Source organism: Ursus arctos, unplaced genomic scaffold (genome assembly GCF_023065955.2).
Source record: "Ursus arctos isolate Adak ecotype North America unplaced genomic scaffold, UrsArc2.0 scaffold_12, whole genome shotgun sequence".
Lineage (NCBI taxonomy): Eukaryota > Metazoa > Chordata > Mammalia > Carnivora > Ursidae > Ursus > Ursus arctos.
The window spans coordinates 34,281,459-34,307,585 of record NW_026622786.1 but is presented as its reverse complement, the minus strand read 5'-3'; the positions used below and the strand labels follow the sequence as shown (position 1 = coordinate 34,307,585).

General features: G+C 40.8%; 1 protein-coding gene across 1 annotated transcript; it reads right to left on the bottom strand.

Annotated features, from left to right (window-relative positions):
- Nucleotides 1–400: 400 nt before the first annotated feature.
- Nucleotides 401–26,127, bottom strand: LOC113254449 (multifunctional methyltransferase subunit TRM112-like protein). The gene is made up of 2 exons (XM_044383674.2): nucleotides 25,946–26,127; nucleotides 401–1,251 (listed from the first exon to the last, which is right to left on the bottom strand). Exon 2 carries the CDS (start codon nucleotides 1,162–1,164, stop codon nucleotides 787–789), a length of 378 nt encoding a protein of 125 aa, XP_044239609.1. The 5' UTR covers nucleotides 1,165–1,251; nucleotides 25,946–26,127; the 3' UTR covers nucleotides 401–786.

Here is a 26,127-nt window from a genome sequence, read left to right as displayed (position 1 = left end):
TTTTCGTTCTGAGATTGTTAGACCTCTAGTCTGATTCTACACTTCCTCTTCCTATTTGCATACATCCTTATTTGTCCCCCTCACTAGACCATAAGTGACTTGAGGGCAGAAAATGTTTTATTCCTCCTTGTCTTCACCACTGAACCTAGATGGGCACCTGGCTCATTGATGTTTAATGAATTGAATTGGCAAGAAGGGTTGATGGTTATCTGTGAGTGGATGTATTCATACACAGAATCTGCACTTCTCCATCGTAATGGGGCAACCAATTCTTTCTCTGCCCTCTGTCCCATTTGGAACAGAAAACTATAAATAAAAAGGGAAAATTTGTGCACTTCCACACAAGGTGTTATTGAAAATCGCTAGAATAATTTAATCAGAATAGTATACAACATAAGTCAGCTCTATTCTTGGGGACTGTTAAAGGGAAAGCTTATCTCCAAATGAGACAGAAAGCACACAGAAGCATGCACCAGTGTTTCGTTATAATCTACTAGTTCTCATCTCAAATTATTCCATGGGTATAAGTAACACAATTTCTTCCAGCTGTAAGGTCCTCTCTATTACAGGCCATTCAGTGTCAGAAAGAGGTAAAGTCATGACCAGGGATATGGCTGGAATATATGTATATTTGGTTCTGAACCTTTAAAGAGAAAAATATATCGAGCTCAAGAACACTGTGTTTCCTGTGTCATTGGGCCAAGGGTACAGGACAAACCTAGGAAACAGGATATACATAAACAAAAACATTCATGGTAACAGACTGGAAAACTAGTGCCTTCACGATTAAGTCTCTGTTTCCTCATCACTCAGCAGCATGTTGGGGATCCTGCGACTGATGGGGAACAGATGCCCAGACTCTGGGCACTGCAAGGTGCCCTCCAACACATCCTCCTCCAGCAGCACGTGGTGCATCTGCCTCAGGAATTTCTCATCATGATCATATCCTTCAGTCAGCCCTTTGGGCACCTCGACCAGATGCAAGGTATCTGCCGCCTCCAAAAGCACTGCCCACTCCACCTTGGGTATCATACACGCCAGGAAGTCAGGGTTGAACTCCATGGGATTGATGCGGACCTCGGTGGCCTGGAGGTGCAGAGGGAAGCCACGGGGCCCCACCCCCTGCACATGCGAGCTGGGCAGGTTGTGCGTGAGAAGCTTCATGTCACCACAGCGTGCCCTCAGCAGGCCGGAACCGGAAGAAGGCAGAAACTCCGCTTGGCTGGAATATTTTTAAAATATTCAGATGACCTGGAATGGAAGGATATAGAGAGGGAAAGAAAGTAAGGACAAGAGGAAAACAGAGAGGAGGAGCATGATGATCATGCAGCAGAGAATAGTAAAGGTGCATTGTTCTTATCTTTGGTATGTATAATTGATCAAGTCTATATTTCTGCATATTGAGATGGTAAGTTGTGGTTTTAACATGAGTTGCAAGTTGGCCCTTGAGTGATGGAAAAAGTGTGTCATGTATTTCTATGTGCGATCAGGTTCTCAGCCCTTTCTTGTTCATGGAGTCCCTTTTAATAATCTGATGAAAGCTAATGGGTCTTTTCCCCAGAAAAACACACAACCATCCAAAATTTTGCATGTGATTTTGATAGTACATAGACTCCTGCAGCCCATCTATGGACTCTGTGGCAAGACACCTTCTGATAGATAAATTCTCAGTGTTCCTTACCTCTTATGCCAGATTTAAGCTTTCAGTTGCCATTTAACCCCAGAGCAGATGAGACACAAGTGCTCTCCGTCTGTGGGTAGGGGTTATCTGGTATTTCCTCTGTATTTTTGGTGCAAACAGTTGGCCTTCCTGAAATGGGAACCGCTATTAATAACTAATGTTTGGCTGAGGCAATCTGAAACAGTTTTCTCCAAAATGCTCTATGGGCGACATGAGTGAAGGAGACAAACCAAACACTAATGGTTTACTTGAGTCTGTCAAGGGATATGCAGGGATTAGTAGTAAAGGAAGGGGAAGAAGAGGCCATGTATCAGTGTGAGATGCTCAGAGCCAGCATGTGGCAATGTTACTATGTGATGTCACACATCTGTTTTCAAGCTGTGATATGCTTCAGACTAGAACAAATAGATCTAGCAAAAGGTCAGGAATGGCAAACAGAATTCATCTTCCTTGGCAGTTCCAGTAGATTGTGTGGTAGTCAGTTATATCGGTGCCCTCCCCCAGCCCCCAGTAAATTGTTCCTCCTGGTATTCTCATCATTGTGTGACCACCTTTCCTCAAATTGAGGCCACTCCTCTGACTTGCTTTAACCAGTAAAGTGTGGCAGAAGTGTGGTTGTACAGTTTTGGCTGAAGCCTTAAGAAGACCTGGCAGTGTCTGCTTTTTGCTCCTGGGAGCCCTAAGCTGTCATGTAAGAAGTCTGTTTGCCCTGCTAGAGAGATCATGTGGAGAGGCCATGTGGAGAGAGGAGGGACCCTGAGACTCCATGAAGGAGAACTGGGGAACCCAGCCAGCAGCTGAGGCTCTAGCCATATGAACCCAGGCAAATCATTCCAGCTACCCCCAGCCCTTTGAACCATCCTAGCTGAAGCAACAGACACATAAGTGAAGAAGCTTCTTTGGATGTTCTTGCCCCAGCAGAAGTTATGAGAAGAAGATATAAGCCATTTCTGTTGTGCCCTGTCCAAGTTCCTGACCCACAGAACTCTGAGAAACAATAACAATGGTTGTTTGAAGCTACTAAGTTTTGGAGTAAGTTTTTTTTTTCTCCAACAATTAATAGACTACAGAAACAATAATTTTTACCTAGAAGTGGGGCATTGTTGTTATAAAAACATAAACCTATGGCATTGGTTTTGGGATCGGGCAGTGAGTAAACTCTAGGAGAATCTTGAGAGGAATGTTAACACAATGCTAATAACAATAAGAAAATTGTATTGGAGACTAGAGAAAAGGTGACCTGAATTATGTAATGGCAGTAAGTGACACTGTAATAACATGGAAGATAGAAAATATTTATCTAATGAACTTGTGGATTTTCCTGAGAAGATTTCCTGAGAAGAAGGGCCAAGTGATTGTTTTTTTGTGGTGCCTGATAAGGTACAGATGGAGAGAGATAAATTAGAGAAGGAACCATTTCGTTTTCCAGCAGAATCACGAGGGAACATTCCCAGCCCAGGATCTGCTGAGCTGGAAAATAAAACAGTTTCTCATTCCCAACCTCTCCAGCCTATAAAAAAATTCTTAAAGTAAATTAAAATCTGGAAACAGAGATTAATTCCATGACACTGCCAGTAAATCATGACCTTGGAGGTCAAAACCAGATCAAGGATGTGGTTGGAAGACCCTTTGTGAAAACCTCAGAAAGATTTAAATTTGTGTCTTGTAGATCTTCTAAGCTGGACAGTAGGGTTTTAAGAATTGTAAGAACCTATTACCTGTACTCTCTCATTTTAACAAAGAGTTTGCAAGAGTCTTCATGGCATTTTCCCATAGCACCTTGACTCTCAGTTCAAGGCAGAGAGGAACTTATTTTGGAGAGATTTATGAATGTGGGTTGTTTTTAATAGATTAAATTATAATTTGATATAGCAAGCCCACAAAAACTTAAAATAATTATGTCAGCATGGACTAAAAGGGACAAACATACTTAAAAATCAAAAGTAGTCTCTGAGGCCCTAACCTCTAATGGTCAGGAAGCAGATTAAGAAAGCTAATCTGCATCAAACAATGCATTTCTAATGAAGAAGAAATGACTCAGAGGGCAGAACTAAGGGCCATGGAAAACTACTTCACGGGGCAGAAGTGAGCCCTATGCCAGGAACATTGGAGGATTTCAGAATTGCTATGGACCAGTGACTTCCATGTGCCTCTCATAGCCCTCCCGCCTTTATGAATGGAAGCATCTGTTGTGGTTATCCTGTCCCTTTCTCACTGCTGTATGCTGGGTGTGTGGGGAGTAGAAAACTTACCTTTACTTTACTTGAACTTGAGGAACCATACCTGAGTGTACGGAGGGGACCGCGCATCTGCAGCTATACCTGATTAGATAATGAAATCTCAGACTTTAAGCTGATGCTGTAGCCATGATAGGATGAGACTTTTGGAGATCTAGGGAGAGAGGGAATATATCCTGCACATGAGAGGAGCATGAATTCCTATGATATTTCTGTAGTAGCTCTCAAAGTTTGGCTCCCAACATTCCTCCCCTGGCAGTATGTACAAACTGCTCTTCACGTTAAGAGGTGGGGATAATTTCTCCTTCTCATACTCTTGAATGTGGGTTGATATTGTGACTGACTTTGACCAATAGAATGTGGTGGAAGTGATGTTTTAGAATGGGCAGCTTCTACTCGTCAGCCCATCTGCCATACCGTGATAAGCCCAAGTGATACAGAGAAGTCAGGTAGAGAAGAACTGAGATTCTTCAGTTGATGGCCCCATGTGAGCTCCCAGCTGAAAGTGAGCGCCAACTGACAACTAGAACGCGGAAGCTCACTTGGACATTTTAGCCTTTCCAATAACTGTAACCCAGGCATCATTACACAGGTTAGAAGACCATCTAGCCACGCCCAGACAACCCACAAAACTGTGGGAGATAATAAAATGGTTATTATTTTAAACCATGAGTTTTAGGGTGAGTTGTTATACAGCAATAGTTAAGTGGAACAGGTTGGTAGTGGTTTTTGGAGTACTGTGTTGAGAGGATTTCTAGGCCAAATCCAGGCTTGGTAGGAAATATGTCATGACTGATTGCCAGTCTCTCATAGGGGCAGGAAGGGAGACTGAAATCCTGTGTAAAACAGGACTGGAATTCCAAATCCCACTTAATGCTATCTCAGTAGTGCTCAGAAAGAGCCACTGGCAGCTTTTTGTGAGAAAATTGTGACTTAAAATAAAAGTAATTAAAAACCTTGGCTTTTGATTAGCTCTGAGTTTTTCTGTGTTTTGAGGTTTGAGTTTAACAGTTTCTGAAGAACTTTAACTCAGAAGAACTGACAGTAAATCAGTGAATGGGTCAAGTCAAGTGAAACCCTAAGGGAGTACCACTAGGATTCCGCCATCTCTGTTTTCTCCCCTCTCTCCCACCAAACTCTGGGTTGTGAATAGCTGTGAAGGGTCCCTGGAACTGTTAGCATCCCTGCATGTTGGTCTGTATTTTCCTGAAAATGTCTAAGCTCAAGCCCAGTATAATATAGAGGTGCTGAACATGTCTGTGAAAACTTCACTTGCTCACTCATTCATTTAAATTTATCTATAATTATCTTATGTGATGTGATGTGGCGTGATGTGATGTGATATTATATACGGTTTTGTCTATGCCAAACACCTCTCCAGGGACTGGGGAGAGAGAAATAAAAAAGGCATAAGTTCTAAGCAAGTCATGGCCCCTGTCTTCAAGGGGCTCATGTTCTAGTGTCCAGAAATTAATCTGGATATTACAGCAGGATAAAAACAATGCAGCAACAGAGGTGAACATTATAATAGTAATTAGCATTTATTGTACACTTTCCATGCCAAGTATCTTATATAATCTTTAAAATTTTTTAATTTTAATTATTTTTTATAATAGCTTTATTAAGATATGTTTCCCATATCACAAAATCCACCTCTTTAAATATAATGCAGTGTTTTTGGTATAAAGTAGTGCAAACCACCACCACTATCTGATTCCAGAACATTTGATCACCCCAAACAGAAATACCTACCTGTCACCAGGCACTTTTTATTCCCCTCATCTCCCTAGCCCCTGGTGATTACTAATCTACTTTCTGTCTCTGTGGATTTGCTTATTTGGATCTTTTAATATAATTGGAATAATTCAATATATGACCTTTGGTGTCTGGCTTATTTCATTTAGCACAGTTTTCAAGGCTCATCCATGTTGTAGCAGGTATTATCTACTTCTTTTTATCACAAATAATATTCCATTGTGTAGATATGTCATATTTTGTCTCTTCATCAACTGATAGACATAGGAGTTGCTCCTATTTTTTGACTACTATGAATAATGTTACTATGAACATTCGTGTATAAGTTTGGACATTTTTAAAATTTTTAATTTATTTTTATTTATTTGAGAGTGAGAGTGAGGAGAAAGAGAGCACGAGCAAGGGTGGAGGGACAGAGGAAGAAGCAGACTGCCCATTGAGCAGGGAGCCCGATGCAGGACTTGATCCCAGGACCCTGGGATCATGACCTGAGCTGAATGCAGATGCTTAACTGACTGAGCCACCCAGGCACCCATGTGGACATATATTTTTTATATTCCTAGGTATGTACATAAAAGTGCAATTGATGGGTCATATGGCAACTCTCTGTTTAACTTTTTGAGAAACTGACAAATTATTATTGTCCATATTTTTATTTTAGCCACTCTGATGGGTGTAAAGTGGTATCTCATTGTGGTTTTGATTTGCATTTCCCTAAAAACTAATGATGTTGAGCATCTTTTCACGTGCTTGTTGCCCATCTGTGTATTTTCTTTGGAGAAACATCTATTCAAATCTTTTGCCTATTTTTAAATTGGGTTGTTATGGTCTTTTCATATTTGAGTTTTAAGTTTTTTATATATTCTGGATACAAATTCCTTGTCAGATCTATGAATCACAAATATTTTCTCCTATTCTGTGGTGACATTTTCACATTGATAATGTCCTTTGAAGCCTCTAATTCTTTAATTTTGATGTAGTCTAGTTTATTATTTCATCTCTTGTGTTTTTGATGTCACATCAAATAACTGTTTTCTAATCCAAGCTCATGAAGACTTACTCCCATGTTTTCTTCTAAGAGTTTTATAGTTTAGCTCTTATATTTAGGTCTAGGATCCATTTTGAGTTAATTTTTATATATGATGTGAGGTAGGGGTTCAACCTTATTTATTTATTTTTGCATGTGGATATTCAGTTGTCTCAGCCTCATTTGTTGAAACATTCTTTCCTGTCAAATTGTCTTGCAATCTTTGTAGAAAATCAACTGGCTACAAAAAAAAGTAAGGGTTTATTTCTGGACTCTGAATTCCATTGACCTATATGTCTATTTTTATGCTAGTTATTTAATCTTTATAACAGTTACATAAAGAAGGTACTACTAAGACTCAGGGACTTTGGGTATTTTGTTGAAGATCATGCAGTTAATATGCAGTGAAGCCAAGACTGGAAACTTGGATTCTATGATACCAAATTCCAGGCTAGAAAGTTAATACTCTGCTCTTCCAGAAGGGATGGCTGTAGTATGGATTTCTGTAGGCAGGGAATGCCAGGATGTAAGGTATTTGGATTCAGGGTATATACAACTTGTAGGGATGTGGAACTATATAAAGCAATGTCAAGACCCAGGGAACAGTTGGAATGGAAGGAGGACAAGACACCACAATTAGGGCCTTTGAAAGCTCAGAGGGAGCAACCTAACTAGCCTATGTGGTTCAGGGATGGTTTTCACAAGAAACTCATGTTCAATCAGTGTCAGGTAATGTCTGTATAAGTTTGCCAGGTTGTGTATGTGTTGAATGATGTAGGAGAGGGCCTAAAGGGAGTAGCATGCATGAAGACCTAAGGGTACTAAAGAAAATGTCATAGCCAAGGAATGGCGAGAACCCAGACAAAACGTCGGGGGACCTTTAGATATTAGCTGGAGAAAAAACTGGAAAAGTAAGTTAGGAGTATAGGGGTCATGAATTACTGCCAAGGAGTTTGGTTTTTCTCCCGGAAGCAACCGTGAACAAATGTGGGTTTTATGTAGAGGAGTTAGGTATTCATGTAATTGATAGCACAGAGCAGGATAGACTAGTGAAGAAGGAAACAGCGCAGAAGATGTGGATCAGGAGCTATTGCAGGTGAGATGTTGAGGAGAGTAGGGATGGAGAGAAGAGGGCAGTTACCCAGGATGCATAATCAATAAGGCTTGATGACTGATTTGTTATGGGAGAGTGAGAGGCAGAGAGAGACAGAGGGAGATGGAGTAGGACAGAGAGAAAAAGGAAGAAAGTGAAGGAAATATACATTTTTTGAAGGTCTAATACGTGATAGCCTTGTTAATATGTTTCTATTTTCAGGCGAGAAAATATATTCAGGCAAGTTTATCCAAAGCCACAGAGCTGTTAGTCAATGGTTAAGGCAGTTTTCAAATTCAGTCCTGTTAGACCCCAAAGCTCCTACTCTTTCCTCCATACCATATTATCAAAGATAAAGCTCAGATTTTGGATACAGGTGAGAGGATGAATACTGATACCATTTATAAGGAAAGAAAACAAGAAAGAGAAAAAAGAGCTGGTTTTAACAGGAAAAGGGCACAGAGATTCATTTGAGGGCACATGATGTTTGAGAGAGCTGTATGACACCAATGAGGATGACCTTCGCATGGTTAGAAATATGGGACCAAACCTCAGGAGAGGCACATGGGCTTAAGATACCTCCCCAGAACTCTCTTCTTTCCTACTCCTGAGCTGAGATGTTGGGTGATGCCGTGGGAAACAGCTGAGATTGTCCACGGAAACATATGGAATGTGAAGAGAGGGAGAACAAAAAAATGAACTGCTCACATGGATCAAAGATGAGGGATGGGAGAGTCTAAGGCATCTTCTCTGGTGGCATCAGTTCATGGGCATACCTGGATTGTACCCATAGTAATTTGGCTCCCAGGCCTCAGTCAGGCTTTAGTGGCAGCGGTGAGGGGCCCTTTTCTTCCTGTAGTGAACACTCAATAAATGATCACTATTAGTATTACTGTGGTTATGATTCCACATGGAGTAAAAATCAGCGACTATTTTTCAGGAGTGTATTTTGTATAGTCCTCTTCAGAGGCAGGAATATGGGATAAAATGATTTCCTGTGGTCCTTCCCAGCCCCATGGCTCCATAATCCTCCGCTTTAATATGTGACTAGTGAGTAAGAACTATCTTGAAATTTTGATTTCTGGTACAGAGTCTATCATTATACTTCCAAATTTTCTTGGGAAATATTTGAAGCCAGAAGAGACTTTCATTTTGTTCACTTTAAGGAATGCTTCATTCATATTCATCTAACAAACATTCATTTAACACTTACTCAAATAAATAGTCCTGTGCTAGATGCTATGTTGAAGCCAGGTTAAGTACAAAGTCTCTGTTCTCAGGTCGTTTGTAATTTAGTTAAGAGGGGAAGACGAGCATAGCTGTCAGTGGAGTGGGGAACTAACCACAGTCAGAGAAGCGGCCTGAAGCTAGCCTTGAGATTGGGCATGGTTTGGACAGTTAGGGATGAGGCAAGTCCAGGAGAGAGAAAAGGGAGATCCGAGTAGAAAAGAGGAAGGACAGGTAGCCCAGGTGTGTTGTAAAAGCAGGAGTCAAGCAGCCTGAGGGAAGCAGGGCAATGGTGAGGTATAACTTTGGAGTCTAAGTTAGAAAGGGGAAGGCAGGTAATTCTAGGTAATGAGGCCCATGAGTGTATCCTCATGCAACCACTCAGACTGGGTTCATTCTAGACTTCTTGTGGGTATGCCATTTTCTGTTCCATATAAAGTGGTATCTATAGGTAATTTGCTCCCATTCCAACCTTCTGAGATGCTTCGAAGAAATGAGGTTATCGTTATCTCCCAGCTATGGGAGAAACCCATTCACTACCACATATATTGGTCACTATTGCCATTCTGTACATTATCCAGAACTTTTTACCATTCCTCGAATGTCTCCCCTATACTCTTTTTCCCAAAGCCATGAAGCCAGCCCCAGATGCTTCCATGTTAGAAAGCAGAGGCAATTGGTTCTGAGGACAACTGATTGAAGTGCTGTCTGATTTCTCCTCCCCATAGCTCCTAATCCCTCTCCTTAGTAATTTGTATGTGTTCTATTTATTTGGGATAAAATCCCCCCTAGAGGGGCCTGGGGCAACTCTGTTTTGTGTAGCTCCTGGATGGCCAAGGAAGGGGCCTAGGGAGAGGTTTCTTAGATACCAAATAGCACATAGATGATTTATACATAAATGAGTCAGAAATATGGAGATTAAGTTTTCGCTGAGATGCACATGAATTAAGGAGAAAAAGTGTTTGAGGCAATTTAAAAAGAAATGCCTTGGAACTTAAAGCATATGGAAAATAATACAAGATGCTGAAGAAATCTCAAAACGGATGGGGTTTGGCCTAACGAGTCCTTGGAGCCCCTCCCCATTTCACAAAAATCTCCTCATTTGAAGAAATTAACATGACTTTAGAGACTGGCTGAAAAGGGTCCATCTCTCCAGGTTTGACTGGCTCATCCCTAGTCTAATTGTTTGGATTTTAATTTTTTTTTTACCTTGTTCTGCGGTTCATGTCTAAATACTCGAAGATGTTTATATTGCATACATTCAGCTTTAATTGGCCCTTAAAAGAAGGTGTTGATTAGAATCTGCTCAACATCAACAGCTAGCTCACACAACATTCTGTAATTACTGTTTATTAATTTAGTTCAAGTGGCATAGTTGAAAGCCCTGTTCAGATGGGAGAAGTAAATTGTCACTGGTATTGAATATGTAAATTATGTGCATTGTAAATTTCCATGAAGAAATGTTTAAAGTTAAATGCTGTGCACATAAACCCTTCCCGTTTTATCTAACCCAACCCTTGGAGTCGAATCAGGTCTTTACTTAGAGAGCACATGGTGGAAGAACCCTATGGGGGTGCTGGGCCATTGCCCCAAGGAGGTGCATCTTACCTTGAGTTTGTAAAATGAGATTTTGTAATCAAGTTTTGTTGTGTGTGTTCCTTTTTTCATGAAACAAGGCAACGCTAATGTGCTTTCTTTATCTTTGTTCACAAAGCCCTTCGATGGAGTGTCCCAGCAGATTTTCTAAGGCTGTTTGGCAATCCAGCAAATTCCCCTGCCTCCCTGAGGAAGCTTCTAGATGCTGTTGGGTGGCATGCCACAGACAACAGGAATTGAAGACAGCTTTTCTTCAGCAAATAGCTGAAATAAGTTACTATGAGTGTATGTGTGTGTTTTCTTCCCCTAGAATATCAAAGAAGATGGCAGAAACAGAAGCAAATTCTCAAGTTGGGATTGTTTGTTAGAGCCCAAATCAGCTCATCTCTGGGAACTGTATTATAGGCTCTGCGCAGCTCTTCCCGGGAGAGAGAGTGGTTGAATCTGGCGGGGGAAAATTTATTATATCAAAGGTTGTCTTCAATTCTTGCTGTGTTTAGGTAGAAGTAAGCAAAATTTTCTTTCAAACTTCAAGAAGTAACCAAAACACTTTGCTTTTTTCTGTACTAATGGTACTTTGGCAAGTTACTTAATCTAGCTGTTTCTTGGATTTTTACCCGTGAAATGGGGAAGATGATGGTACCTGCTTCATGGCGTGGATGCAAAGATTAAATGAGATAATACCTGCTCAGCGCTTACCACAGGGCCTGGCCATAATGTAGGGACAATACATGTTAACTGTTATTTGTCCCTGTGAAAGTTTACATATTAAAACTGGATCCCTGAATGCTTTTATACATTCACTAAAAGATTCCTTTTTTAAAGATTTCTGATTATTTGGGGAGAGGATACTTTAAAAAAATAGAGAAGAAAACCAAGGGTTTGTAAGTGTGAAAATTAGTTATAATTTTTTTCCCTAAGGTTGAAAAGAGTAGTTGAGGCAAAAAGTACATCTGGCTCCTATGTCGCTGAAGCCCACACATGCCCATTTGGGGGGCTTTCTGGCTTTGTACAAGTTTTTCAGCCCAGATGTTGGATGTTTTCAATTTTGTAGAATCTGACTATAAATGAACTGAAAAAAAAAAATGGCCCAACTGTTACTGGGACTAATTATGATAGTTCCAAGGAGAATGTGCATGCTTTCACTTTTCCTTTATGAAATGTTCCTCAAGAAAGCCTTTTGATTGAAATAAGCCTTTCAGATGATAGCTGACATTTTCAGTAATAATAATCCTACTTCAGATTCATAGAGAGGAAGTAATGGAAATGCAAAGTGCTTTACAGATGCTGCCTTGTTTATTTGCATCACCCTCCTGGGTGGCAGGTGGCAAGAATTATTCTCCCTGTTTTACAGATGCAGAAACTGAGGTACTGAGAAATAAAAGCACGAAGCTTAAAAGTTCTAGAGCAGGTCGGTGATAGAACCAGGAAGTCTTATAATCTGATAGAACTAAATTCAATCTAGTTAGTAGCCATCTACTAAGGACACTCACGCTAATGAGAGCTCCTGCCAACCAGGTGAACCTGCCTTCATGGATCAGATGTGTTGCAGCTAAGTTGTCTATCCATTGCTGTAAAGCAAATCCCATTTTCCTGTTAGTGTCTTTCGAAAAGACATGGGCCCTCAAATTACTCCCATAGTTAGAGCTCAACATTTTTGACATGGGAGAGAGCTGAAAGTGGTTGCTCAGGCTCCGGCTATTTTTAATCACTCCACCTCCCACCCTACTCCCACCTCATTAGTGTTTTGAGAAGTCGGAAAGAAAGATGGTATGGAGCTGAGAGGAGAATGCAGTATTCTCCCCCCTCCCCATTTGGTGTTCACTCTGAGCAGTCATTTTCTAAGTCACCGGGAGTTCTGCCCAGCCAGAGGCCCCCCAGAGCAGATACTTAATACCCCTGAAATCTGACTTTGCATCTTCCTTGGGTGGTACTAAGCTGTATTTTCACAGATCACAAGTAAGCAATACCATCTTATACTTGGTTTAGTTTCTTAAAATATTTTGTTTGTTTATTGATGTTTGCCCATCAATGCCCTCCTTGCATGTCAGGTATAGACTTGTGGTGGGAAGAGGTGAATAGAGAGATGAGCAGGGGATCTCTACCTTTGAGGGCGTTGGAGCTCACACCAGGTGGGAGGACAGGAGCAAATCAACACGTAGCCCTGTCCTGTGTCCCCTAGCTTCCAGGGGAACTGTGGAAGAATGGATAGGAATTAGCCAGGTGAGAAGGCAGTGGGATGTTATTTCAGGCAGAGGGTGTAGCATAGGTATAGTAACTTGAGAGAGCTTGACCTCCAGGGAGCAGTGAGGAGTGAGCAGTGTTGTATGGCTCTCATGTATGGTGCACACCCAAGTTGACTGGACATAGAATTGGAGATAGGTGGAAGCCAGGCCCAGAAAGTTCTTTCATGTTGAGAAACATTTTCCTGAAGACCATAGGGCATCCTTGAAAGCTCTGTTATGACAATGATTTGAGTACAACCAGCTGAAGTCTTCCAGTTCTACAGAACCAACTGATTTCCTACCTTGCCAATGGAGTAAATCTGCTGTATATTTATGTGTTTATTAGTCAGAGAAACAGAACCAATAAGAAGAGTGTGTGTGTGTGTGTGCATGTGCACACGCATGTGCACATATTTTAAGGAAATGGTTTGCGTGATTCATGATCATGGAAGCTGGCAAGTCCAAAATCTTCAGGATGGGCCATCAGGCTGGAGACCAGGGAAGAGTTGATACAGCAGTTCAAGTCTAAAGGCCATCTGCAGGCAGAATTCCTTGCTCAAGAGAGGTTATTCTTTTGTTCTCTTCAGTTCTTCAACTGATTGGATAAGGCACACCCTATTATGGAGGACAATTTGCTTCACTCAGAGTCCACTAATGTAAATGTTAATTTCATCCCAAAACTCTCTCACAGAATCATCCAGAATAACGTCGATTATATTTCTGGGCACCATGGCCCAGCCAAGTTGATATGTAAAATTAACCATCACAAAGGGAATATATATATATATTCACATGGGTGTAGTATTCCTACAATCCTGTTTTCTGTAGAACTCCATTCATTCATGAACTCTTTAAAAATTACTTATTGAGTGCCAACTTTGTGCCAAGCTCTGGAAATCCACAAGTGAGCCAGATAAACAGTGTTGCTGACCTCTTGGAACTTTTTAGTAAAGCAAGGATTGGCAAATTATGACCCTTGGGCAAATCTGGCCATAGCCCGTTTTTGGGAGTTAAGATATTTTGGGACACAACCATGTTCATTTATTTATGAGTTTATGACTGCTTGCATGCTACAATGGCACCACTGAGTCATTACTACAGAGACAATATGCCCTGCAAATTATAAAATATTTACTATCTAACACTTTATAGAAACTTTGACAATCCCTATCTTGGAGTATATAGATAGTAAGGGCATAGACAAATAGACGTATAATATAATGTCAGGTAGTCAGTAGTGCTTTGAGGAAAAAATAAAGCAGGACAAAAGGCTAGAGTGATGGGATGCGGTTTTGACGTGGCCGTTAGGAAAATGCTCTCTGTAAAGATGATATTTGAGCAGGGACCTTAATGACAGAAGGGAAAGCCATGAGAATGCCCAGGGTTAAGTGAGTCCCAGGCAGAGGACACAGCAAGTTGCCTGGCATGCTTGCCGGTCTGGAGATGACAGAATGCTGGGGCTGATCGCCTGCAATCTAATTCTCTCATCTCGTGCATCCAGGATGGCCTGGGTTTCACTAAGATTGGCTGAGAGATTAGATTCTTGCAAAGCGTGTTTTGAGTTTTTGATTCTGCAGTATTGGAAACCAAGTCTTCATAGCTTCCTCATTGGTCTACCGAAGCCCAGGTGCGATCAGATGCCTCCATGTCACTCTCTCTTCTTCTCAACTCTCCACCATTGCAGAGTGCAAACTGCAAATTGCTCAGCCTGGCAATTCAGGCCCTCAGTGGTCCATCCTAATCCAGCCCCCTTTTCTGACATGGCAGTCTTGTGTCTTACCCGTGCAGTTAGCACTGCCCCCAAGCTCGCTCCCCTCAGAGCTCCTGTATTTCTCCTTCCTTCATGCTGTTCATCTTCCCCTCAGCTCATGCCGTCCTATTCCTTCTGCAAAGTCTCACTCCATCTTTCTCTCTTGCTCTCTCCACTTCCCTCTCCCTTTCTTCCCTCCTCCTTTTCCTCATACCTCCAAGTCCCCTCCCACCATTGCTTGTTCTTGACTTTCCATCAGCATTGACTGAGTTAATCTAATTGTGTTTGTGCATCTATATCTCTTTTCCCAGGAGCCTATGAGGCCTGGACAGCAGAAATGCAGTGAGAGCAACATTGCTTTTTCTCTGCAGAAGGAATGCAGTCAAATAAATGACCATCACTCAGCATTTTACTAGAGACTTGTTTGTACCTGGTACTCTGCAAGAGTCCTAAAGAGATAGCCATGAGTCAGACATGATTTTGACCTTTACAGAGCTCACAAGTGTAATAGGGGGAAAACATTCAAACAAATGCATATGGTACAAATAGATGCTTGTAGAATGTGCTTCAGAAACAGAGATGGTGTGTGGCTAGCTCTGCCTGGATGAATGAGGGAAATTTCTCTGAGGATATGACATTTTAATAAGGTGTAGGTGGAAGAAAGGAGGGAGGATTCCGATCAGAAGAAGCTCTATGTGCAAAGGTAGAAAGCTGAGAAAGGAGCTGCACTTAATCTGAGACTGAGCGAGAAGTTGTAAGTAGTAAAGACGAGAGAGTGCAAGAATGATAGGACACGGGCTAGTAAACATAAAATCCTGATGTAGCTGAGCAAGCATGATCTCCAACTTTATCTTTGTATCTCTGTCACTTAGCCTAGCACCTTTGAGAAAGTTGTGAATACTTTGTGGTGTTTCAATTTGAACTAAGCAAGTTAAATTTCACTATATATCCTTAAGACCCATTTGAACATGGTATGCCACTAATTTTTGTATATGGTATACAGAGCATATAATGATTGTGTCAGATATATGCATTACACTGCAACGTATATCACAGAACTTTACTGAGCCCATGACCTCAGCAGGTATCTCTCGATGATCTTCTTTGTGGTTTTCTTGGTGGGACCGATTTATTTAATATGCCTAAAAAATATACTCTCCATTAAATAAGAATTATGCTCTGTGTTTCAGTAATGAAATAGGATGAATTCAGGGAACCCATGCGGATTTTTACTTTTATAGGACCCTCACTGGATAGTAATAAAGTCAGGACAAGTGGATGTGACAAGGTTTCCTTCAGGAGGGACTATAGAAACAATGGCCAATGATGACTTAGTGTCAATATTAAATTACTCAATGAGGTGAGTGTGATCTAATAGCAATGTGATTTCCTGCCCAAATAGCCCAAGCCAAACCTTTTTTACAAGGCTATCCATGTGTTCTTGGCAAGAAGCTAACACAATAACACCATCTTAAAGATGAGTTTGTTCTCTATTAGGTCAATGAGGAGTGAACTAAATATTTTCTACTTGGGTCTTCACATGATAAAAGCTTAACAGCTTTGAAGGAGCTATTACAGGCAAATGTCTAAAAGAAATACCCATTTGAAAAGTCTATAATTATGTACTTCTATAACTGTGTAAAGGGATCACAGTTCCCATCGAGGGTTATTGAGTAAATAGTGAGTTCTTAAGTCAGTAACTACTTACTTGCATGATGGTTGGTAATGGCAATAAAGAAATCATTGCAAGCTGCTGAGCAGATCTTATTCATCCATGTACTTGGGGCTCATAAGGTGCTGAAGTCTGTTCTTCACTCAGGCAAGAAGAAACAAAACAAAAAACACCGCAGTAACTTGGAGCAAGGTGAGGTGCTATCTTCCCATTGAGCCAGGGGATGCTAATGAGTTCCAAAGGCTCCTGCTAGTGATTTAGGTTCAAAGTGACTGGAAGAGCACTGCTTGAAGGACATCTGCCTTTGACTACCCAGCCTCCATTCTCCTTTCTTCTAATAAAAGCCATTTTTCCTTGAGATCTACCTTTCCCACATTCCTCGTACTCTGGTAAGGCTGTCAATCAAATGGTCAGGTTTCTCCATCAGCAAGTGACCCAAAGAGCACTCTTAAGAGTCCTTTGGGGATTTGATATAATTTCTGGGAAAGAGGAAGACATAGTTTTTTCTAGGATGCCCTGGTAAAGGTCAGTGTAAGCTTGGATCTGCTGATGGTTTTCTTTACCACCAGGTAGAAAAATCTTGCCTGAAACTAAAACTAACACAGAATAAGGCAGAGGTAAGAGATGATGAGAAAAGATACAGATTTCCGAGCACACTGTTCGAGCACCTGGGTGAGCCTCATCTGAGGCTAGAACTCACCTTGGACTTCCCAGTCACATGGGCAAGAGATTTCTTTTTTATGGTTATGTGGTTTGAATTGAGTTTTATGTCATCATCACTGATGGACTCCCCAATGTGGGGTACCCTATTTGTGATTTTTCTTTTTCTCTACCGCCCACCTCATTTTATGAGAATTCCTTAGTGTGTTTGTCACATGACGTGCATTTGTGTATTGGGACAAATGATCTCTCGCTGGTTGACTTCTGCTGTCAATAGTCCCAGAAGTGATTGTGTAAGAAGTGGAAACTAAAGGTTTGGCTTTCTCTGGCTAATGCCCCCTCCCTGAGCAGGATTCAGCAAGAGTTACCCGCATGCTTGCACCTGAAAGACAGTCCCAGGAGAGAATATCCCTTCCCGTATTTTTCATTTCATTTCTTCTTTTAATCTTTGTCACATATATGAAGTTTCTACCTTTTTAACTTTAAATCAGATGATTAGCACAAGGAGATGCTCTATTGCAGAACATTTTACTTTAATATTTTCACACTTGTAAAAAAAAAAAGCGAGGCTGGGAATGACGTGCTCCAGAGACTGTGATTATGGCTGAGAGATCACTCACTACGGCAGATGGAGTCACACAGTCGTTGTAGATGTGAAGCCTCCAAGAAGATGAAAAAATGTAATTTTAATTGACATCAGTCTTTATAGCCAAAAAGAAGCCTTTACAGTGGAGTGAATAAAAATGCAGGATTTTGGCAAAGCCCTGAAGAAGTGTTCAAAAGGGTGACTGTAAAGTCACTAGGAAATGAGATTGCCCCAAATTAGGCTTCAGTCTAATTTTTTACTAGCCAGAGGTTAGAGTTAAGAATCAAGAACCAGACTGAGGCCTTTGGGGAACATGGATGCCCTGGATGCTCTTGGGGTCTCAGAGTTGGGGATCAAGAATCAGGGATTGGATGACATTCTTCCCAAGTATTGGTTCTGGTCTTTACTGGTAATGTCATGCTTTCATTTTGGTTGGTGTTTGTTTCAGGGTTTCTCAGCAACTACCATTTTTGTACCAGCAACGGACCAGCAATGGATACGCATTTCTTAATCTTGCTCCAGATGTGGAAAGTCTTAATTGGTGGAGTGAGAAAGGCTGAGAAAAGCTGAGTGCTGGGGAGAGCGGCTGTGTCTGTAACGGGCATCAATATCATTAGTTGGAGGACTTCTTTAGTGTTGTGCGTGTGGTCTAGAGGAATGCGGTGCTTATCATGGAACAATAAAAATAAAGAAGTTGGGACAGAAATGTACAATAGAAAAAAATAAAGCTGAATAACAGATGGTAAAAATCTAGAGGAAAGAATAGAAGATGACATACATTTAAAAGAAAAGAAGAGGAAAAAAGATGCCCAGAAGAAGGGCGGTGGTGGAGGAGAGCCAGCGAAGGATGAACAAGGGCAAGTTTGAGAAGTCTGTTGCTGTCGCTCATGTCTACAACCCCAGATTCCCCTGGGATGCACACGCCAATCACTTCAGAAACTTTCGGGGACTAGCCCGTGAGCACACGAGTGCTATGCAGTGTTATTCTCCATGTCTACTTCACAGTGTTCTTTCAATAGGAGACTTGAGCTGAAATTGTACAAGGAAGTCTCAAACTTAAGTTTTTTCACTTGCATTTGGGAATCTTAAATCATTTGGGCAAGAATGCTGGAGAGGATAAAGGAGTAGTGCTTTCACACCGAGTTGGTTCTGTTCTATTATTGATTTACAAGTTTAATTTCCATCAAAATAGCAGAATGAGAACCTGAGACATTTCCAATGGCTTCTGAGAGGCCCAGGATTTGACTTGGCTGACAGAACAACTAAAATTACCTAGGGCTCTTCATGTGTGATTAAAATTTGGGAAATGAATTCTTTCTCAGTGGCTGCCTTTTTTCCCTTTATCATGCTTGCTAATGGTTTCATAAAACCTCTCTACCAACTAATGCCCCCTCTCCTGCCCTATCCTTTCTCCTGTCCCTGCTTGAGTGCTTCCCAGAGTGCTACTCCCATTCTTACTCTCTTTTCCTGCCCTCGATTCATCTCTGTTTGGGTCAGAGTAGCACTAGAAATGGGGGAAATTTCCACCAGGGTATATTATGTAGTGGTCCCAACCATCATGATGGTAACGACCATGGTGCTCAGAATATCTTCTGTTCTTTAGCATGGATTTATGAGGTTATTATGGTCCAGACTATTCAGAACTTTAAAAGCCCCATCATAAATCTGAGGACTTGATGTATACATCTTCTAGAAGAGCAAGTGGGACAGTGGTCAACCTAAACTGTTTGCTTGATCGTTTAGTCCTGTACATCCTAAGTCATTTTAGTGAAGAGTTTATTTGCCAGTTGGCACCTTAATAAATGGTACTGTAGCCTGTACAATGATCATTACAATTCAGTGGCTGGGGAAATGAAAGCATCCAACCAGTATGCTTATTCTAAATATTAGTTTTATTGAGGGGAAAGTATAGAAATGCTATCTGTTCAAGTCCTAATGGAGCTGCTCCCATTACTCAAGGGGTTATCACATAGTATCAGAGAGATCTCAATCTTTAAGACTATGGAATATAGAGTGATTAGGCTTCAGTGTCTTTAGGAGTGTTTTTTTTTTTTTTTCTTTGTAAAAAAATGCCTCTTTCCAGATGTAGAACTGAAGTATCTGTTGCTTCTGATGTTGCTGTCAGAGGCCAATTGGGAAGCAAAAGTATCAAACACAATGGCTCCTTTGAATTCCGTTGCAAGAGACAGAACATTCCCAGCCTCAAGATTCCGGTCCTTCTTGCCTTAGTGTTTGGAAAAAAGCAAATCCCCTCCAACTTGAAGAAAGAGTTTTCCTCCTCCCCACCCTTGACCCGACCTCTGAACCCAACCAAGTTTTGCTATTTCTTAGGAAATGGTTTGGTTTAGAAGCGTGGCATTTGAAGGTGAAAGAGAGGGAGATTAGAGGAATTTGAGCCTGTTTTCACAATTCCAGTTGGGATGTTGGAGAAAATTTCTGTGACATTTAAACTGCCAGTTACTTTATTAGATTTTCATTTCTAAAGCAGAACTAAATAAGTGCAGTCAGTCAATGACTCTGGCCAAAATAATGTGCGTGATTAGGCTCATTAAGAGTCTTTCTTCCCTTAACTGAGAAGTTTTAAATTCTGGCCTTTAGTGGAAGCACCGTGGAGAATCAAGTGTAGCAAAGTTTCTGATTTCAGTATCAAATGGTCTCGAGCATTTTTTGGTATAAGGAATAAAAAATTGGGGACTAAAAACATAATAAAGTGCTGAGTCACTGCTGTTCCTTTTTGAATGCTGGGTTTCCTAAAAAAAGAGAGAGAGAGAGAGAAAAGAAAAAAGAAGAAAAGGACAGAGAGAAGTGGATCGATTTCAGTAGTTTTAGGCTGTATAGTTTTGAAAGCAATCCTGTTGCTATCAGTACCTGACGACAGAGCTAGACAGAACACAAATAAGAAGTGTCTTCTGTGCTTCCTTCTCCTCCTCCTTGCCCTGACCCTCTTTAGAATATAACTTAACTTAGAACATGTGTAGATTAAATCAGGGAAAAACTGGATGGGGACAGTAGGTTCAAATTTTTCTTGCGGTTTTTTGTTTACTTATTTGTTTTCCTACTGGCTGTTTTGGGGTTAGGGGGAAGGGGTTGTGCGTTTTCAAGACGGAATTGCTCTCTGGGCCTTCTTTTATTATCTTTGAAATTAGATTCTTCTCAATTATTCAGGAGCAGATTATCTAGTTTGCAGACTATCTGGGTATTTTGTTTCTTCCCTTTCCTCTCTCCTTGTTGCCAGTGTTTTGACAATTTCCTCATGCTGCTGACATCCACAAAATTGACCATAAAAGGAGACAGGAAACATCCAATCAGTTTTGTTTGTTAATTGCTCTGGTACAATTTGTTCAGAAAGAAACTAAAATATAGACCAAACTGGAGTTTGAAGATTATCTGTGAATCGAATCTTTCCATACTTTCTCTAAGCCTCATTTGTACAGATAATCGAGGGTTGGCAGAACTTCAGAGAAGTATCTCTTAAGAGAGATCAAACACTTCTCAAAACCCAGCTCCCTCTGAAATGGCAAATTTTTTCATTCCCATGGGAAAGTCATTGCTTAGAGAAGCAAATAGAGAGAGGTGCTGAGAGAGAGGGAGAGAGAGAGAGGGAGAGAATCCCTCTGGTCTGATCTACCTTTGATGGAAGAGGCTCAGTAGAGACTGGCTAGATTGGTGATTTGTTCTGGGCCCCGACTTGTGTATAAATATGTGCGCGTGTGTGCGCATGCGCACACGTGTATCCTACTTAAATCCACCTCGAGGCAAGATGCCAGGAGAGGGGTATGGAGGTCAATGCCTGTGAGCTGCATGTTTCTTCTCAATAATGAGAGCTCTCTCCAATGCCCGGCCCCTCACTCGCCAGTCTTTTGGGTTTGGGGGCTGCTCTTCTAACTCTGACCACCCAGTGGTGTGAAACTAATGATTAACCCTTTGGCACCAGTGCTGGAGAATTCGCTCCACTAATTGGTAATGCAAAACCCATTAGTGATTAGTGTGGGGATACTCCGAGTCCAGATGTCAGAAGGTTAATGAAAAATTGAGTATTGTATTTTGCTGGGGGATTAAAATTTTTTGGGTGGGTGATGTCTTTTTCTCCTTTCCGCCAGCTGAGGTTGAGCATCAAGCTGCTGGCCTCCATGGGCTGGCCTGCTTGCTACAAGTTGGTTGGATTTTACCTGGAAGATCAGAAAATCTTTGTCATCAAATCCAAACAAACACCATCTAGAACTATCCTTCACAGTTCAGAAATGGAGATGGCTCCCAAGGGCCACATGAAGAAGTAGATTTAATTGCCCAATAATTGCAAGAGTTTTGCCTGCCAATATATTGGTTAATTGAAAAAATATTTTTTTTTGCCATATTTGGACTTCTGGAAATGGATAAGAGGGAAATTTATTGGAGAACTTTATTTGGACTGGAGGACCCATTTGTGCAAGTACATTCCTTATTAATAGGGCTTTGTTCTTGCTGTAACCCCTCAGCCAGGTATTTTGAGAGGCATACTCATTTTCTTCTAAGTCATATCAGCATGATAATCACTTTTGGCTGAGAACCAGCTGCCATTTGCATGTTTAATAAAAATATAACACTAATACCATATTCAAAACTATTTTTCCTTTTAGTCTGAGACTTCAAAATAATCTGCTTCCCTATATCTACCATAAATGCTGTTTACCCTGGTTGAAGTCTTTAAAATAGGGAGAAATGCTAAAACAGTTTGATGACTCTTTCTTTCCCCTATCAGTCACCAACCATCTCTCTTAATTATGGCGTAAGGACATTTACATAACCAGGGGGAGTGTCCTATAACTACATTTCTATTATGCTTGGCACTTGTGTGAAAGGATATTATATTCATGTGCATTAGAGATTGCTTATAAAAGATCAAGACAATAATAGCCGATCAGACAATAAGGGTCTCTTTTCTCCTCCCAGACAGGCTGTCTCTGACAGAAGAATACAGTTCATCAAAAGTGTCTGCAGGTTGTCAAACTCAGGGAGGTTTGGGGACCCTCTGAGGCTGTCATGGTCAACAAGAAGATTTTCTGTCGGGCTTCGCCATCACTCACCCTGAGGAAATAATCACTCACTACATTCTGCATGTTCTCATGATAGAGCTCTCCATTTGAGAGAAAAGAGCCATTTTATCAAAGGACAATATAGCCCTTCTCTGAGTCCACGTAGCTTCCATTATCAGACCATAATAAATCATATTTATGTTCTCAGTTAATAAGACTGATTACAATGCAGGTTTCAGACGTGGGAAAAGCAAAGCAGGTGAAAAGACGTTTTAATGAAAATATGATAAGAAAACAGCTACTTGTGAACATTTTGTGCTATTATTTGTAATGATTACAGACAATTTTTGATGCATCTTCTTTAGCAGTGGTTTAAGCTGCATAAATTGGCTCACTGGTAGATAAGTAAAAATGATAAGAAAAAAATCATGAAATTGTCTTATGTTGTCGAGAATCATTATGTACATAACAAGTGCAAAATGGGTCTAATGTATGTGCTGGGGATGGAGGTAAAACAGATTTCTCGGGGAAACATGGTTTGGGTATTATTCAAAATGATTTAGAAATTTTCTCATCTCACTTATTAAAAGTGCATGTTCCCTGAAATTTGGGGTTGCCAAGCATTAATTTCATCTTTGTAAATGAATCAGCAACTCTACCTCTTTTATTCAATCTCAGAGTTGTTTTTCCTTTTCTTCCCCTCTGTCTCCCTTGGAGCTCAGTACAAAGAGACAAAGAGATATATATTTCCTACTCAGTGTTTGTGTACAACTGCCATTAGTGCTAATGGGAGTTAAGTGCCTACTTGGGAAGAGAACAGACCCCAAAGTTTAATATTGAAGGGTACCTTATTAAAAAGGCCTGGACATTTTTAGCTTCAGTGAGTTCAATTACATTAAAGTACCAACTTTCTAAATTAGTACAAAAAAGAAAAAAAATTGGAGAAAGTAGCGAAATAGCTTTAGCCTTTCACTGTGTAATGCAGAAGAGCAGCTGATGGCTGAGGAAGGGGTGCAGTCTGTCTTGTTCATTCATACTAACTTGCGGATTTAATAGTGTAACAAATAACAATTCCAGGTTAGCACCCACAACACTTAGAGCACTTTTTTCTACTGTCCATTTGCAGCTCTGATGAGAATTTTATTAGCCCTGGCTTTCAGGTTTCTAAAGACAATGAGACTTCTTGCATCCCATGTTATTCTGGATTGTGGTATTCTGAAACATTGGTTTAACAAAATTTACCACAGATTTAGCAAGTGGTTGGGACATTTTCTTTATTTGGGGGGAAAGGGGATTGGCAGGCCTCACTTTGTACACTTATGAGAGAATCTTTTAAAATTTGTTTGTAGAATCACCATTGTTACGCACTGAAAAAGCAAACATTCTCCATAATGAAGTTATCATGGCTAGACTGCTGGAGAAGGCACAATATTGATGGCACTGGAGACTCTTTTTACCAAAAGCAAATTTAAAATCAACCAGAGTCTCTATTTTACTCAGAGGTTCTTGGATTGTATTTTTTCTGAGCCAGTTTGCACTAACGTTAGATATTGGGAGAGTTGGTAATGTTAGTGAAGCCTGGCAGATTAACTTCACAAGTCAAAAGAAAAATTCATAGGGAAAATGTATGATTTTAATTGATAAGTTAGGCATGTACCCTATGCGGGGGTCCCATGTTTTTCTGCAATACTGCTCTTTTTCCTGAAATTAAAAACCTATTGAGATTCAGTCCCCTCCCCCTAGATCATTGCTTTCTTTGTTGGCAATTTCTCTTTGTTCTATTCTAACTTGAATGGAGGAGGGGAGAGTGATTGGCCCCATGTCAGTCACATTGTCTGACTTCCACAGAAATAACTGCCAAGACTTTTGCTGCATCTTCCTTTGATTTTCGGCCCCACTCCATTTTTCTTCTCATAGGTTGGCCAAAAACTATTGCCTGCAAGAGCATTCTGTAATGCCACCATATATCTAATATCTATGAGGCGTTTTGTTTTAGCGTTACTGGACTTAACCACAAAAGACACTTGACATTGATAAAGAATCTGTCAAGTCCACCCTGATCAGTGCACTGAAATCGCTCATGACAGGGAAGACATCAACCCCCTAAAGCAGTGGTAGATTAGGAGAAAAATGATTAGGAGCCTCGTCGTCGTGAAGCCATTTCATGTTGGACCATATACTGAGCCAAATGTGTTTTACTTGTCACACTCCATTAGCATGTGTGAAACAGTTGGGAAAATGGCCGTATGATTAGACAGAAGGAAACCTGATTCTCCATTATCGGAACTTGTTACTACTGAATAATATCTATGCAAGAGGGATTGGTTCAAGTTTCGTAAATTTCTTGTACGATGGAAAATGAGTGGCATTTATGAATAGCACCAACATAGTTCAATCACAAGCTGTGCCTCTAAATCTCTCCCAATTTTCAATATTTTTTTTTAAAGTCTTGGTGAAATCCACATTTTTATTGGCAAGAGCTTTCATGGGTGTTTGACTCCTAAAATTTTCTCCCTCAATCTCTCTATTGAAACCAGTAGATTACATTTTCCCAGGGCCCAAGCAGTCTTTCTGTGGCTAAGAAAAAAACAGAGGACCGCCTTGAGATGAAGACTCATGTCTGGTGTAGTTCTTATAGTTTACATTAAATTTTTTTAAAGAGAGAATGTCATTGAAAAGATGACTTTAAGGATGAGAAGGTAAGAAAGACTCAGATACAAAAGAAATTCCCAGCAATGCTTAAAACACCACGACCACAGCACCGTGAGGAAAAGAGAGAGTAGGCAGGATTTTCCTCTTGGGGGTAATCTGTTGAAAACCCACATCGAATGAAAGAAAATCTATTGTGGGAAAGAAAGAGAGCTCTCTTGAATGTTGCCTGCACCATCACATATCTGTGAGAGTTAAAGTTCTTTAGAACAAAATCTCGTCCCACATATGACTGGGGAATTATTAAATGTTGACTATTAAATCTTTTAGTGAGTTTCATACTGTTTTTATTTCTCCAGAATGATGAATATGCAGATTTAAAATTGAATGCCTTTGTTCCCAAGAAAATGAAAAAACCAAGTCCTTGCCGAAGTCTAGCATTTACAGATGGGTTCTCTGAAGCGATGACTCACCCCAGCTGGTGGCCGCCAATGTCAAGTAAGACTTTGCCACCTCCCACCTCCATGGAGAAGGGACCATTTGGATTGGGAAACTGCAGGGACTTTGATGATGGTCCCTGGGCACTTGTGCAAAACTTTGGCCTGATTTAGTCATTGTGGATAACTTTCCCCAGCCCCAAACCCAAGCAGAGGCAGCAAATAGACATTATTTCCAATAGCAGGAAAGGGCAAGGACAAACCGAAGGGCAAGGCAAAGAGGTGTATGCCCCTGGACAGACCAGCAAGGCAGGCAGCAATTAGTGCGAAACACCCACCTGTGTCATTTTTCTTGCACTCTCTCAGCTTGTCAGGCCCCCAAAGCTTCGTAGTTGGTCCAAGAATTCAGTGCAATCCTCCCTTGTGGCCACACAGAATGTTTGCAGTATTGAAGGCCGGCCCAGGACTAATTTTAAAAAGCAAATCTGGGAAACAGCTTAATTTCCTTTCCCTTGAGATT